General features: G+C 37.7%; 1 protein-coding gene across 1 annotated transcript; it reads right to left on the bottom strand.

Moving 5' to 3' along the window:
• Window positions 1-392: 392 nt before the first annotated feature.
• On the bottom strand, window positions 393-11,930 carry LOC128025398 (casein kinase I). Its single transcript, XM_052611733.1, has 10 exons — window positions 11,419-11,930; window positions 8,133-8,243; window positions 7,834-7,982; window positions 7,509-7,737; window positions 6,604-6,774; window positions 6,348-6,496; window positions 3,372-3,540; window positions 3,155-3,297; window positions 2,609-2,679; window positions 393-1,893 (listed from the first exon to the last, which is right to left on the bottom strand). Exons 1-9 carry the CDS (start codon window positions 11,492-11,494, stop codon window positions 2,647-2,649), a joined length of 1,230 nt encoding a protein of 409 aa, XP_052467693.1. The 5' UTR covers window positions 11,495-11,930; the 3' UTR covers window positions 393-1,893; window positions 2,609-2,646.
• Between the last annotated feature and the right edge of the window lie 1,630 nt (window positions 11,931-13,560).

Genomic DNA, 13,560 nt, shown 5'->3' with positions numbered 1-13,560 from the left:
GAGAAGAGCAGGAAAAATAGAAAGACAAAAGGCAGTAGGATAGTGGGTTAAGCATATAGCGGATAGATGAAGCGCAATGCATCCTGGAGAATTCCATCATGAGAAATTGACCGCGACACAGAAATAGTGGGTTTCTATACTGCCCGAGGTATTGATGGCAGTAACTGTGATACATGTATGAACTACAGGGCCCAGTGCTTTTTGAGAAAAAAATAAAACAAAAACCTTATGGTGGATAACCAAAACCAAATACATTTGTCTATACACATATGCACAGAATTTAAATATTCATGTAAAATCACATTTGCAGATGACAGCAGAACAAAGCAACTTGCCCAAATAATAATTTACGAATTTAATATTTTAAAGAAAAAGATGCAACCACAAGCAAATACAAGTATTTAATTTATTTACACGGTTTAAAATACACAAATACGGTGGTAATAAATTCTTACAGGACTGACAAATTGGCATGACTTCCACAAAAGTATGTGGAGCCCAAAATAGCCATGGGCTTCATAATGGGGGAGAATCAGATGAAAAATTTCACCCAGGAAGTTGCCAATGTCCCCTTACAGAAGACAGGGGAACAAGATGACAAGCCAGCTTTCAAGGTGCATTAGAAAAGTCACATCAGTGCTGGAATATTTCATAAAATGGGAAAAATTACTAAATATTAGAGCAAGACTTTGATTCGTTTTCATTATTTCAACCTTTGCAGACACAAGCGATATCTCTAATAAATGGTTTTTCACTTCCAAAACACCATCTGAACCATCAGAACAAAAACTTGCAGCAAAGTAAAACCAACCTTTTCAAGAGACCCATCATATAGAATTTCTAAGCATGATCCCCATTCATGAATCAAAACAACATCCTCAAGAGTCAACGTTCATGCTCAATGAATGAAACCCCCAAAGTCTGGCACTTCATTGTTGTGGGTTTATGAAAGATTTGATAAAAATAACTGGTGATGGCTTTCAGACTGAAACCATCTGCTGTCATTTCATAGTCTTTCTAAAGAATGGCATGGAAACATTTACACGATTATTTTACAGTTATTTCACAGCTTAGAAACAGAAGACAATAATAAGGGCGGCAGTATTGTACAGTTAAAGAGATCAATATAGTAGACAAACAGGTGAAGTTCACAGGGTCCCACTGTGAGGACGTGTACGAGTGAAAAACACGCTGTGGAGTCATTTTGCCGTGAGCGATGTACGTATGCTGGGATTTTGGCCTCTTGTGGTCCATCCACTCTATACAACCAGCTTCACTGTGGGAAAGGAATCTCACCAGCAACAGAGGGCTATTAAAATGTTTATTAAAAAATAAATACAGTGAGTAAATATATATATTTTTTTAAAGTGAACCCATAAGGCCATCAGACAGACTCGTCTGCTGCCCAGGTTAAAATACAAAAGAGAAATCAGTACACAGGAACAAAAAGACCCATTTAAACCACACAGAAGATACATTAGCCTCAATCACGAGGAGCCTGAACCAGAGAAAGTTGTGCAGCACAGAATGTGTTTGAGTGGAACTGTGAAGGAAGGAAGCAGGAGATGACAATGGTGTGGCTGGCTGATCCAGTCTCTGATTGGTCAACCAACTGGTGTGAATACACACCAGGCTGTAGCTCTCATGTCCACGAGAACATTTAAAGAGTGTGGGAGAGAAAATATGAGAACATGAGAGAGAAGAAGAGGAGAGAGAGCCTGTGAGCGAAGAGGTCAGGTTGGTTCTACACCATTTTGGTTTGGTCAATAGAAGAAAGAGACTGACGCCTGATCTATTAGCTGATGGTGGAGAGCTGTCAATCAGCCATGTGTAGTTAGGTTGCCCATCCTGCTCCATATTGCAAAATGGAGGCTTCTGGGACATGGAGACAATCTGTAAACAGCAACAAGATACAGAGACATCTAATAACAATTGTCACAAACCAAAAAAGTATTTTTAAAAGGTTCTTTATGAACAATGCCTTTTATATCAGCAAGATGAAACTCACAAAAATGCAAGGGTCATATTTTAAATAAAAATTAGGAGGACAATTATATAAAACATTTAATATAAGTAATCAAATGCGTGTGTTTATGGGATTCTACACATTTATTGTGCACCTACAAATACAGTGAAATGTGCGCTGCCTAAATGAAAGTGTCATTATTCTGCCTGTCTGTGTTCTTTCATTTTTTATGCAGTTTAAACATTATACATCATGAAAATATGACCAAGTTTTCATTGACTAAAAGGCTCTGACATATACTGTAGTCAACTAAAACTTGACTAAACAAAAACAAGACAAGGTTGACTAAATATGACAATTAAAATGTATTTGACACAGGACTAAGACTAAATGAAAAATGTTTGACAAAATTAACACTACTTTGTAAAAAAAAATTCCAGCATAGTTTTGACTGTTTTCAACATTTAAAATAACTTTTTCTTAGGAAACAAATCAGCATATTACAAAGAGTTCATAAGAATATGACACTGAAGACTGGAACCCCCACCCTTTTTATTTTAGTATATGACCATTGACAAGTTTCACCCAGTTGGTAGAAAACACAAAATCAGTGCAAATCTAACACAAGCTGCTCAAACTCACCTGATGCACCTGCCTTCACACAAGGATGTGACGATCAACTACTTGCCGTGGTGTTCGAAGGGAATGCTATTCTGGGGTGAAGAGAGAGAACATTACAGCCTTCCACCCCCACAACACACTACTCACACCATCCCATAGTCATACCGTGTCTACTGTCCATCATATTGAAAGAATACAAGCTGCTGAAATGACTTTCCCCACAAACACAAACGTTAGGTCAACAGCTTCCTAGAATAGGCTTTTCAATCTCAAATGTCACCAGTCAGAATCTCTAATAGAGATCACGAGAATTACTGCAAACAATAAAAGATGTACTAACATTTCATCAGGTATTTATTTCTGTGGACATTTTGTGTGTGTAGAAATAAGAATTCCTAGTGTAACCATTCAAAGCCAGAGGCACTAAACTGTTTGTTCTGCCAAAGTAAAATCTCTTATCAGTAAACAAACATCAAAACAGATCATTCAGATAACGACTGGCTACTTTTATAACAGGGTTCATTACTGCTCTGCTGAAGGCTTGGATGAGCAGGGTCTGCCTTATACCTGTGATGTGGACATGCGGGAAGTATCTTGTCGCCCCGTCAGGTCTGAGGACGACACGTTCACTGGGGCGCCACGATGAAGCCGCATGCTGACCTTACGCTCACGCTCCATGCCAGTGACCGGTCTCGGTGAGGATGTGTTCGCTGTGAGATGAGATGACTCCTTACAGTGTTTCAAGTACTTGGGAAGTGGGAGAGGCAAGCGAAAGACTGTTTACCTGTGTGAGAGGTGGGTGTGAGGGGGGTGGGAGGAGCTCCGTCCTGTGTGGGGCGGGGTCTGCCTGAGGCTGCTGGGATCCCTCGAGCTGCAGGATTCCTGCTGTGCCTCATCCGCTCGTCTCGCTCTCTCCTCTCACGTTCTGCCTCCTCTGCGGTACGGTTGGCACCCTGAGAGAGGGTAAATGCAACATTAGACACAGACACAAACAGTGCTACATGAAGTGCACAGAAGACAATAGATTCCAATACTCTAGTAAATATTCCATTCCACAAAAAAAATAAAAACAAAAAACCTCTACATACCTAACAAATACAAAAAGAATATATATCAGCACTGAATTAAGTACACAAACATTCATAATTTTGTGGTTAGCAAGATTTGTTTTAAAGAAAATATTTTACTCAGCAAGGATGCATGAAATTGATCGAAAATTACAGTAAATATGCTTATAAATATACAGCATTTATTTCAAATAAAAGCATTTATTCAAAGAAACTGAAAAAAAAACACCATAGTTACAAAAAAAGAAAAAAAGAAAAAAAAAGGGTAATCTTAAAATGTTGTTTTCAACACGGATAAGAAAAATTACTTCAGCAGGAAAACAGCATATTAGAATGTGAAAAATCTTGTTAATCTGTAGTCTATTGCTAGTCTGGGTTTAAGTGAAGGCTACAGTTTGTCCGGGCACAACAATACCCAAACCTGGACTAGAAAAAGAGCAGATTCAGTAGATTTTAGTCTTTTGAGCTGGATGACAGGGATGACTGGAAAAGTCCAAGTATCGTAGGCGGGACACTTTTTACAGAATGATTTATGAAGGATCACACGACCCTTGTCGTCATCATAAAAGGTCAGCTAAAAAAAAACATTCAAAAAAACAAACAAAAAAAAATGTGTAGATGGCAATTAAGAATAGCTGAAAGTCAGGATTACTGCAGTCTAGGGCTGGGCGATAAAACGGTATCAGTATTTAACGACAGTACATTGATAATTTAAGTTTCGTTGCATTTTCATGTTTTTGTTAGACTATCCAGCTGAACCCACAAGATGCACCGCAGAAATATAGAAGTTCAATGTGGAGAAGATATTGGTTAGGTTAAAACGGAAACCAAGCCATTCACACGACACAACGCATATTCGGCTCATTTTAGAGACGCACAACTAGGTCTCCATCTGGCTCTTTTGTTCATACTTGTTTATGCAATTTACTAAACCATATTTGATCAACAATTTTTTTTTATAGACATCCGTCATTTCAATTCATTGAATAGACAATTTAATGAGGTTATTTATTTTTCTCATTGTGCCCCCCAGTGGCCTCAGGAGACAGGCCAAACGTTCCCTTAACACTTAATCTGCATATGAAATATAAAGAAAGGAGATATTTGCTTTACTTTTATTTTGCGTTTGACTGTTAAAACTAAAATAATTTGTTTGTTTTAATAAAATGGGTAAATGAAAAATACAGTGGTTAAATTGAACCCCTTTTTTCTACTGCTCTTAAAGAAATGTTGTAAAAAAAGTTCAATAATTATTGATACAGAATGATATGAAACATACCGTGATACATTATTAGCTATATTGCATAGCCTTATTGCAGTCAATGTAAATGATCAAGTGAGTAACATGAATACTAGCAAGATAAAGATTAATGTTTTAAAAATGTTTTGCACATATTGACGATTTTGTTATTTGAACTTCACTTTCGATAATTTAAATTATTGTAAACAAACAGTTCAAATCCTAGTTTTATAATGTGGTCAGGGTTCCCACACCTTGATTAACTTCAAATTCAAGGACTTTCCCGTTTCAATACCCTCAAATTCAAGGACTAAATGTAAGGATACATTTCAAGTCATAGAGAAGTTACATTGTGTTATCTTCTAAGAAACATTGTTACAGTTTTTGTGTGTCAAACACAACTATGCAAAAATACACATTTTTGGCCAGAATGACACAGATCTGATATTCCATTTGTTGTATTTCTGTTTTGCATAAAACTGAAGAATATTCGGTACATCCCAAAAGAGTTTAAGCTCATGTAACCAAAAGTTTTTCTTGCTTCATGGGATTACATTATCTTAACAAGCAAAGCAATTCAACATCAATTTCTGGGTGCGTCTGTGAAACAGAGCTACCGTCCTAGTAGTTTTGTGCATACATGAACCATATTCACAAAATTGAACATCTAGCACAGTTTTATCACAGGCATAATGGAAAATGTTTCAATACAAGCATTTTAGTCAAATGTAAGCAAAATATCCAAACTTTAACCCAATGGGAAAATCAACCCATTGACAGTTTAAAAGTAGCCATAGAGGGAAAAAAAAAAACGGACTTAGAACCTGCATTCAACACGAGCCACAGGGGTCAGATTTGACTGATCAGCAGGCAATAATGGTCAGAAATTCAGTGGGAGCGGGATTAAGAAAACAGTCCCTTGCAGCGCTCTAATACAAAAACACACTGGCGACTGTAGAAAGCCAAAGCCGAATTCCCAACATTTTGGACTATTCAAATTTTTTTTTTTGATCCAAAAACACTTAACACGTAAATGCAAGCAAGTTAGTATGCATAGGCCACAAAATGTTGGTGAAAGAACACAGTGTACCAGAGGGAATAATATGGAATTTCTTCCAGAAACTTCTTGCACAAAATAAATCCAAGCACTTTCAAGGACCTGTATCAATGTATGTTTATTTGCAAAAACTTGCAAGGTCCTTGACATTTTTTTTTTCAGATTCACAAACTTCCCAGGATTTCAAGGTCCCGTGGGAACCCTGTGTAGTGTACTATTTAAAAACTCAGAAATCCAACCACCATCTACAAACAAAATGTTGTAACCCATGCACAATGAAACGTACATGACCAATGAATAACAATGCAAGTCTGAAACATCAATATTGAACAATTGAAACTCGCGTTGCTTGTTATATTTTATCACACTCTTAAGACCATCCAGACATGTACTTACAAATTTGAGCATGTTCCAATCAAACACGTAGTCATAGGAGAATCCCTGTCTGTGGAACAGATTCCTGAAGAGTTGCCTCAAGTATGAGTAGTCTGGCTTGTCATCAAATCGCAGTGATCGGCAGAAGTTGAGGTACGTAGCAAATTCAGCTGTGGGACAGAAAACAAGCAGCCGTATTACAATCCAGGTTTTTAGGCATAATTTCTAAGATAAAATCTGATTAACAGTCAGAAATTACACAAGCCTTTGGACATACATGGGTAGCCCTTGCAGAGAACTTCAATGGGGGTGGACATCTTCTTTTCACTGATACGCTCATACTTCTGTCTTTTGGTGGCGGCTTTCAGTCCCTGCCAAGGGAGCGAGCCCAAGTTGAAGTACATCAGTACATAACCGAGAGACTCCAGGTCATCCCGCCGAGACTGCTCTGTAGAATTATAGGCATGCACAGAGCATGAAAGGATGACTACTACTGCATGATTCATGAATGAGCATTCATATTGCTGCAGACACATGCACACAAATCAATCTCTTCTGGGAAATGCTAAAAATACACATGCATCCACTTGAGCATGAGCTCACAGTGATGTCATACAGAGCTGGCAGAGAAATGGGGAAGAAAAATCAATCTGAAAATGTTGTCAAATGATCAGTAAGCGCAGCCAGAGCTAGGGCTGGATAATTATCATATTTTGTGATCGTGAGTAATGCTTCTTTTAATTAAGAAAAATTATCTGTGATTTGGCCCCTTGTTATATACCCTGAAGGTTTTTTTGTCCATTAGACAATTGCATTCTTACATTGGTTACAAGCCTCCACCTGCTTTCATGGTTTTTGTTTAATTGAACATCTTTGAGGAAAAAATACTAATAATTTAAATGTATAGCATAAAGAAAGTGTTAATTTATAAGATAGGCTAGATATAATAAATCAGGAAACAAGAGGAAGTAAATTAAACCATGCAAATGAGTTGATGTTCACCTAATATTACTTAAATGCAAAAACAATAACTATGATTACACATTGAGCAAATAATCATTACGATCAGTTTGACCATTATCATGCAGTTAGATTACTATGGCAAGAAATCTGGGTCACAAACACAAATATACATGCCACAGTCAAATTAACAAGCTAACTGGATAGAATCGGTGTTTTTACCAATGCCAAGATGTGTGTTGATGGATGCGTAACGCGCAGTGCCCGTCAGGTTCTTGTTCTCGCGATAGGGTATGTGCTGGTGTGTTCGTGCATCACGGTATTTCTTGGCCAGGCCAAAGTCAATGATGTAGACCAGGTTGCCTTTCTTTCCCAAGCCCATCAGAAAGTTATCAGGCTTCACGTCTCTGTGAATGAAGTTCTTGGAGTGGATGTACTCGATGCGGCTAATCTAATGAATAAAAGGTTTACAAAAAACATTTTTAAATAAGTAATATTTCTGCAGAAAACTACTTTCTTTTGTTGCCAACATAATTTTGTATAATACCATCTGATCAGCCAACAGCAGGACGGTCTTCAGGCTGAACTTCCGAGAGCAGAAATTGAAGAGATCCTCCAGACTGGGGCCGAGCAACTCCATCACCATCACATTATAATCTCCTTCTGCACCACACCACTTTATAGTAGGAATACCAACTGCAGAAACAACACACAAAACACCTAAATACACAGCATGGAAACCAATAGATGCTCGTTGGCAAGTATGGATCATTTTATTAATTACACTGATTTATTGAACCCCTCAACCCCTTATTTACATATCAATCAAAACCCCTTTCTTATTACCTCCACCCTGCATCATCTTATAAATCTTGCTCTCGATGTGGAGCTGTGGGTGCTTTGTCTTCACACATTCCAGTTTGATGGCCACTTCCTCTGCAACTGAAATGTCTGTGCCTGGGGCAAAGAGAGAAACAGAGAAGGAACAGAGCTATTAAAACTGTGAATGGGGTCAGAACACAGTCTTAATCTGAAACAAGCTGACATGACTGTAGATCATAATTAATTTACCTTTATAGTTTGTGCATACACTACTGTTCAAAAATTTGATCAATTTAATGCGTCCCTGCTGAATAAAAGCATTAATTTCTTTTAGCAAATTCAGTCATTATTCAAGAGACCTTATTGGCCCAATCAAACACAGAATGATAAATATATTGTTCACATCAGAAGATTATATTGTCTTGTTTATTCTAAGTGCACACTCGTTTGCAGCTTTAAATTCTCTAGGTTCTTATAGCAGGATTGATTTTGATTGGCTGTCAATGTTTTAATCATTCATCAGCTGGAAAAAAAATTTCTGAAAGTGATTCCAACCATATTGTTTCTCTGTGCCTTTATTGTCATAACTGTGGTGTGGACTAGAGCCTGCAATAATGCGGTTTGACCAGTGTGGCGCTGTAGCGCAAGACTGTAATTCAGCCCTCCTCGATGCAATTCAAGAGAAGAGATACAGCCTCGCTCAGCGCAGTTTCAGAGAAATAAACAACAAAAATCACAGCAGTGTGAAAGCAGCAGTTAAAAATGCATCTTATTACACCGATACGGATGTTTGCACAAGCTCAGTAAAGCATTCACGTCTATAGTATTTTACAGAATACCTTAAATCAAGCAGCTTTACGGTATTAAACATTATTATTAAATATTTGATTAAAGTGATAGTTTGGTTTGCAGAGATCAAAGCTTAATCTAGCTCAGGACTGTTGATTATCATAACCCAGTAAGGTAATTTAAGAGACTACCAGTCAAAGGTTTTTGAATATGGTAACGTTAAGATTTGTAATGTTTAAGAAGTCTCTTCTGCTCACCAAGCCCACACAAAAAATATCAGCCGATATATTGGTATTGCTCTATTTTTACTACCTTCATATCGGTATCGGGCCCTTAAAAAACATATTAGCCGGGCTCTAGTCAGTACCACAAGATTACATTTAGATCAAACAAGAAAGACATTCGAATGGGGATTTGAATCTAAGCCAATGAACAATGTGAACAACGTCAACAACATGGTTATGCGAGAGATTACCAGAAAAAAATTAAATAATAATAATTCCAACAGTTTACTCTTTATGGGGCCCTCTTTATTAAAAGGATGTTAAACTGCTGATGAGGTGTTCAATGCAAACTGCGGCCTGATAGCTAAATGAGATCTCCATTTTTGGCTTTGAAAAATGAAAGGAAGTTACAGGTGTCACTTCCAGTCCAAACCTACAAACATTATCACCTCATTAATCCAAACACTCTGAGGTTACATACAAGCTGATGGAAAGGAACCAGAACTGTAAAAGAGTGGGACAGTCCTGGGTGATTCACACACCTGAGAGCTCCCATAATGCCATGTGATGCAAACGTTACAGAATCCCGAGAAAAAGGGAGATGTGCTGCATTTACGCTGACTGTTGGATGATTTGTACGGCCAGTAAGCGGTGTAACACAATATAACTAGTCCAATCAGGTTGGGTTTGATTTTCTGAGCCTCTAATGCCAATGACATGGCAGATGATTTGAACGCAATTCAGACAAATTCATGTACTGTAGATCTTTCAGTAGCACTGCACTGCCTCTGATCACACCTGACATTTATGCATTCATCAACTTAGCCTAATTGACGTACCAAAGAGTGGGTGCAGTTATGAAACAACTGTGCAGATGGAGTTTACAATCTCACCACACCCACCAACCTTTTTCCCACACACAGACAGACTGAAACAATCCCATCTCAGCCAGAAAGCTTCAGGATAAAGGTCTCCCCACACTTTAACACCATGATGAACAAAGTCCCCTTGCAAAAAGTGCTTCTCTATCAAAGTAAAACCAAGCTGATTGTGTTTGAGCCTGGTGTTTGGAGGAGCTTTGATCAAGTTAAACATTTTTTGTCAAGTTTCAATCCATGTGAGAGGAACCCTGTTAATGAGGAGACCACAGCGAGAAGAATTAAGGCGAGCAGCAACAAAATGTCCTTTAATGCCTATTGAATAAGAGATGAACGACACCTTTTACTCTACACAAGTATATTTAATCACAGGCTTGAGTCGAAAATGAAATGCTAAGGTGGTTAAGAGTACTAATATTAGTAATGGTAGACTCCGAACTAATTAAAAAGCCTGTTATCAACTTGCTATGCCTGTTAAGAGGGTAAAAGAAAAACAATGACCTACTTTGGTGCTCTGTATTGCAACACAACACAAGAGCTCTCTAGATAGTCATCAATGCAATCTCTAAATGTTCACCTTAGATACTCAAATGATCAACAACATCCTGGTGTGAAACTGATGCTCTCAACCATGAAGCCATCTAGCACGAAAATAAAGGGTTCCTCTGGTTTCTGACTGTGTTCCTTCACTACAGCATCATCAATCAAAATTGTTTCCCCAAAATGCACCATAAACCTGTGATCAGGAAAATGAGTCTGCATGAATCATGAGCCCTAATAGCATGATCTGACTTTTAATAGACTGCAAAAGCATTAGCCAGGCTTGGTTGGATGTCCGTCAAAGGCTGATTCAACCTGTCAGGCTTGGCCTTTTGGGTGGTTCTTTCAGTTAAACCTGTATGGACTGGTAAGATTCACACAGAGTTATACACAAGGGGGATGACCTGTTAGGAAACTTACATTCACAGGTTCAGTGAAATTACACCTCAATTTAAAGCAAGTGGTGTATTATATTCGAAGTCACTGACGTATGTGTCTAATATCAAAAGCACATACTTTGATGGTCTTGATGAGATCCTGGAGTGTTTTTAAACCACTAACTTATATGAGCTTATTCGAAACGGGATGTAAAGTTTATATACTCTGCCACATCAATAAACCACTTGTGGTCTGAAATACATTGTTGTCATGGTTATAATAAATATATAATGTTATTATAATATATATTTAATATATATAAATGCCCAAAGGACTGAGAAACGGACCTCATAAGCAGACTATAACGAGTCAATCTTATGACAAAACGCCACTGACAGTTACTGTTGACAGATATACGAAACACAACCGCTTGTTAATCGTGTTTATATTATTGACAGCTTTATAACAAGAGTGTATACGTGTGTTTAAGTTTATACTTACCCAGATAAATGTCTCCAAATGATCCACTTCCAATTTTTCTACCCAGTCTGTATCTGTTTCCAACTCGTAGCTCCATCGCTGTGTTTACTGGTTTCTCTCGAACGAGTCACTCGATTGTATTTCAGCTAATTTCTATTAAACCAGATTCTGTCGGACTTTAAATATGGGTTTACGCTAATATTTTTACGCGTTATTTAACTGCTACGATCCTATTTATCTTTACGCGACCCCAACCCCCCCGAATCCCTGAGGAGAATTCGGATTCTTCCGACGGAGTTCACTTTTCACCATTCCTTATCTAATGTATAAAAGTCCGAAATGTCACAATATTGTGCTCAGGCGAAAGCTTAGAGTCTGTAGATTATGCTCTTGTCGGTTTGGTCACCATTTTCCCAGAGAATAAAGAAGATGGAGGTGGATTTTAAGAGCGGACCACCGTCGTAAAAGCTAGTCACAGGCCTCGTATCTCCTGTGGTGAACGCGAACGTAGCGTCGTGACGTCACATACCCTTGGCAACGCCTCGCTCGCCACAGTCACGTGGGAGAAACGCTGGATGGGTTTCTTTAGGTCAGTCTCATTAACTGTCTCGAACACCAATTAATTTATTATGCACATCTTTTTGTTCGTCCTAGATAGATCTTATTCAGTGATGTGCATTAGCCAGATGAACTAACAAGTATTTATTCTGTCACATTCACATTTATGCATTTCGCATACAGTATTAACTGGATAGACAGTAGTTTCCATTTATTAGTGTGTATTCCAATTTTCACATTTACAATTTTACAAAGGTTATAGATACTATTCGACTACTGATGTTAAATAATAAGACAACTAAATACTAGTAACAGAACTATACATAGAAATGATAACAAGAAATATAATATATTAAAATAATATAGAAAACTAACATTTAGCCTCGCATACTTCGGTCCAACAACAGGCCTACAGTTTCAGATCGTAAATGCTTTGGAAAAACACTAGGCTTAAAATCTTAAGACAATGCGTCATCTCTTTAAAGACATGCTCCATATGTTTTGCTCTTATGGCTGCCCAGCTGACTGTCCACTGACCGAGGGAGCCGCTGTGAGACAAGTACTTCCTAATAATTAAGGCAGTGGGACGGTAGTGGAACAGTAACATTTTGTACCCTCTCATGTGTTCACATGGTCCTGGTCACGCCCACCCGCTCGCTGATTGGCGGACGCTCTTTCGCTTGGTCACACAGGATCCAATCAGGACACAGTCACATGGCTGTAATGTTTTCCTGCAGATTGCGTAACAGTCTTGCACGTGTTCTTCAATGCTCATCTCAGAGTAACTCAGAAACCCGTGCAGGAAAAAAATAAAAAAATAAAATAAATATGTAGAGCCGATAGCATGATTTTAGATTCATTTTTACATTAACAGTCTACTTTAAATTAATGTGACCTCTCCTGTTTACTATATATATATATATATATATATATATATGAATTTATCACACTTCCAATGTAATAAAAGCCATGTTTTACACATAATGTGTATAAATGGGTGTATGGTTATTATGTAGTGACCAGAAAAATAATAAGTAAAAAACAATTTAATAATCTTAATCTAATATAGCAGCAACTCTACACATCATTATTAAATGATCATGGTAAGAAATGTTTTTGTTTGCAATACGATTTATTTGTTTATGAGGACATCTAGTGGTCTTTGATGTGAATAGCAGAAAACAAACGGAGCAGGGGGAACACAGGTCAGTATTGTGCCTTTTTTATTTTATTTTATTTTTTACTTTTTTTTGCAAGCTTGATATTTTTCGGTGTGATGTTTAAATATGAAAATACATGAAGGACAATATCTAGATTCACAGTGCTAAGAAAAATCCTCCAAATTATGACCATACAATTTGGAAGTCAGCTATTTCCTCATTCATGTTTACCATTGTACCCATTAGTATGTTCATGAACATAAACATCAGGTCTTTTCTTAGTAACATGTCATGATGAATCAGATGACTTGAAAAAAAAGCACTTTGCAGAGATTATAAACATGGAAAGCAAGAGTCTGGATCTGATTACCAACATCGTGTGAACAGCATCCTTTTTTTTTTCTTGACTGAAAGTTGCTCAGTACAATGGTAGTTGATAAATAGC

This window comes from Carassius gibelio, chromosome A12 (genome assembly GCF_023724105.1).
Source record: "Carassius gibelio isolate Cgi1373 ecotype wild population from Czech Republic chromosome A12, carGib1.2-hapl.c, whole genome shotgun sequence".
Lineage (NCBI taxonomy): Eukaryota > Metazoa > Chordata > Actinopteri > Cypriniformes > Cyprinidae > Carassius > Carassius gibelio.
This window is presented reverse-complemented; position numbering and strand designations above follow the sequence as displayed.

Excerpts from the sequence above, each read along its gene's own strand:
- LOC128025398 (XM_052611733.1), bottom strand. The coding sequence starts at position 11,494 with ATGGAGCTACGAGTTGGAAACAGATACAGACTGGGTAGAAAAATTGGA. Across the intron at positions 7,983-8,132 it reads TAAGATGATGCAGGGTGGAG|TTGGTATTCCTACTATAAAG; the intron begins GTAATAAGAAAG and ends TTGTTTCTGCAG. Across the intron at positions 2,680-3,154 it reads CCCGCATGTCCACATCACAG|AATAGCATTCCCTTCGAACA; the intron begins GTATAAGGCAGA and ends TCTTCACCCCAG.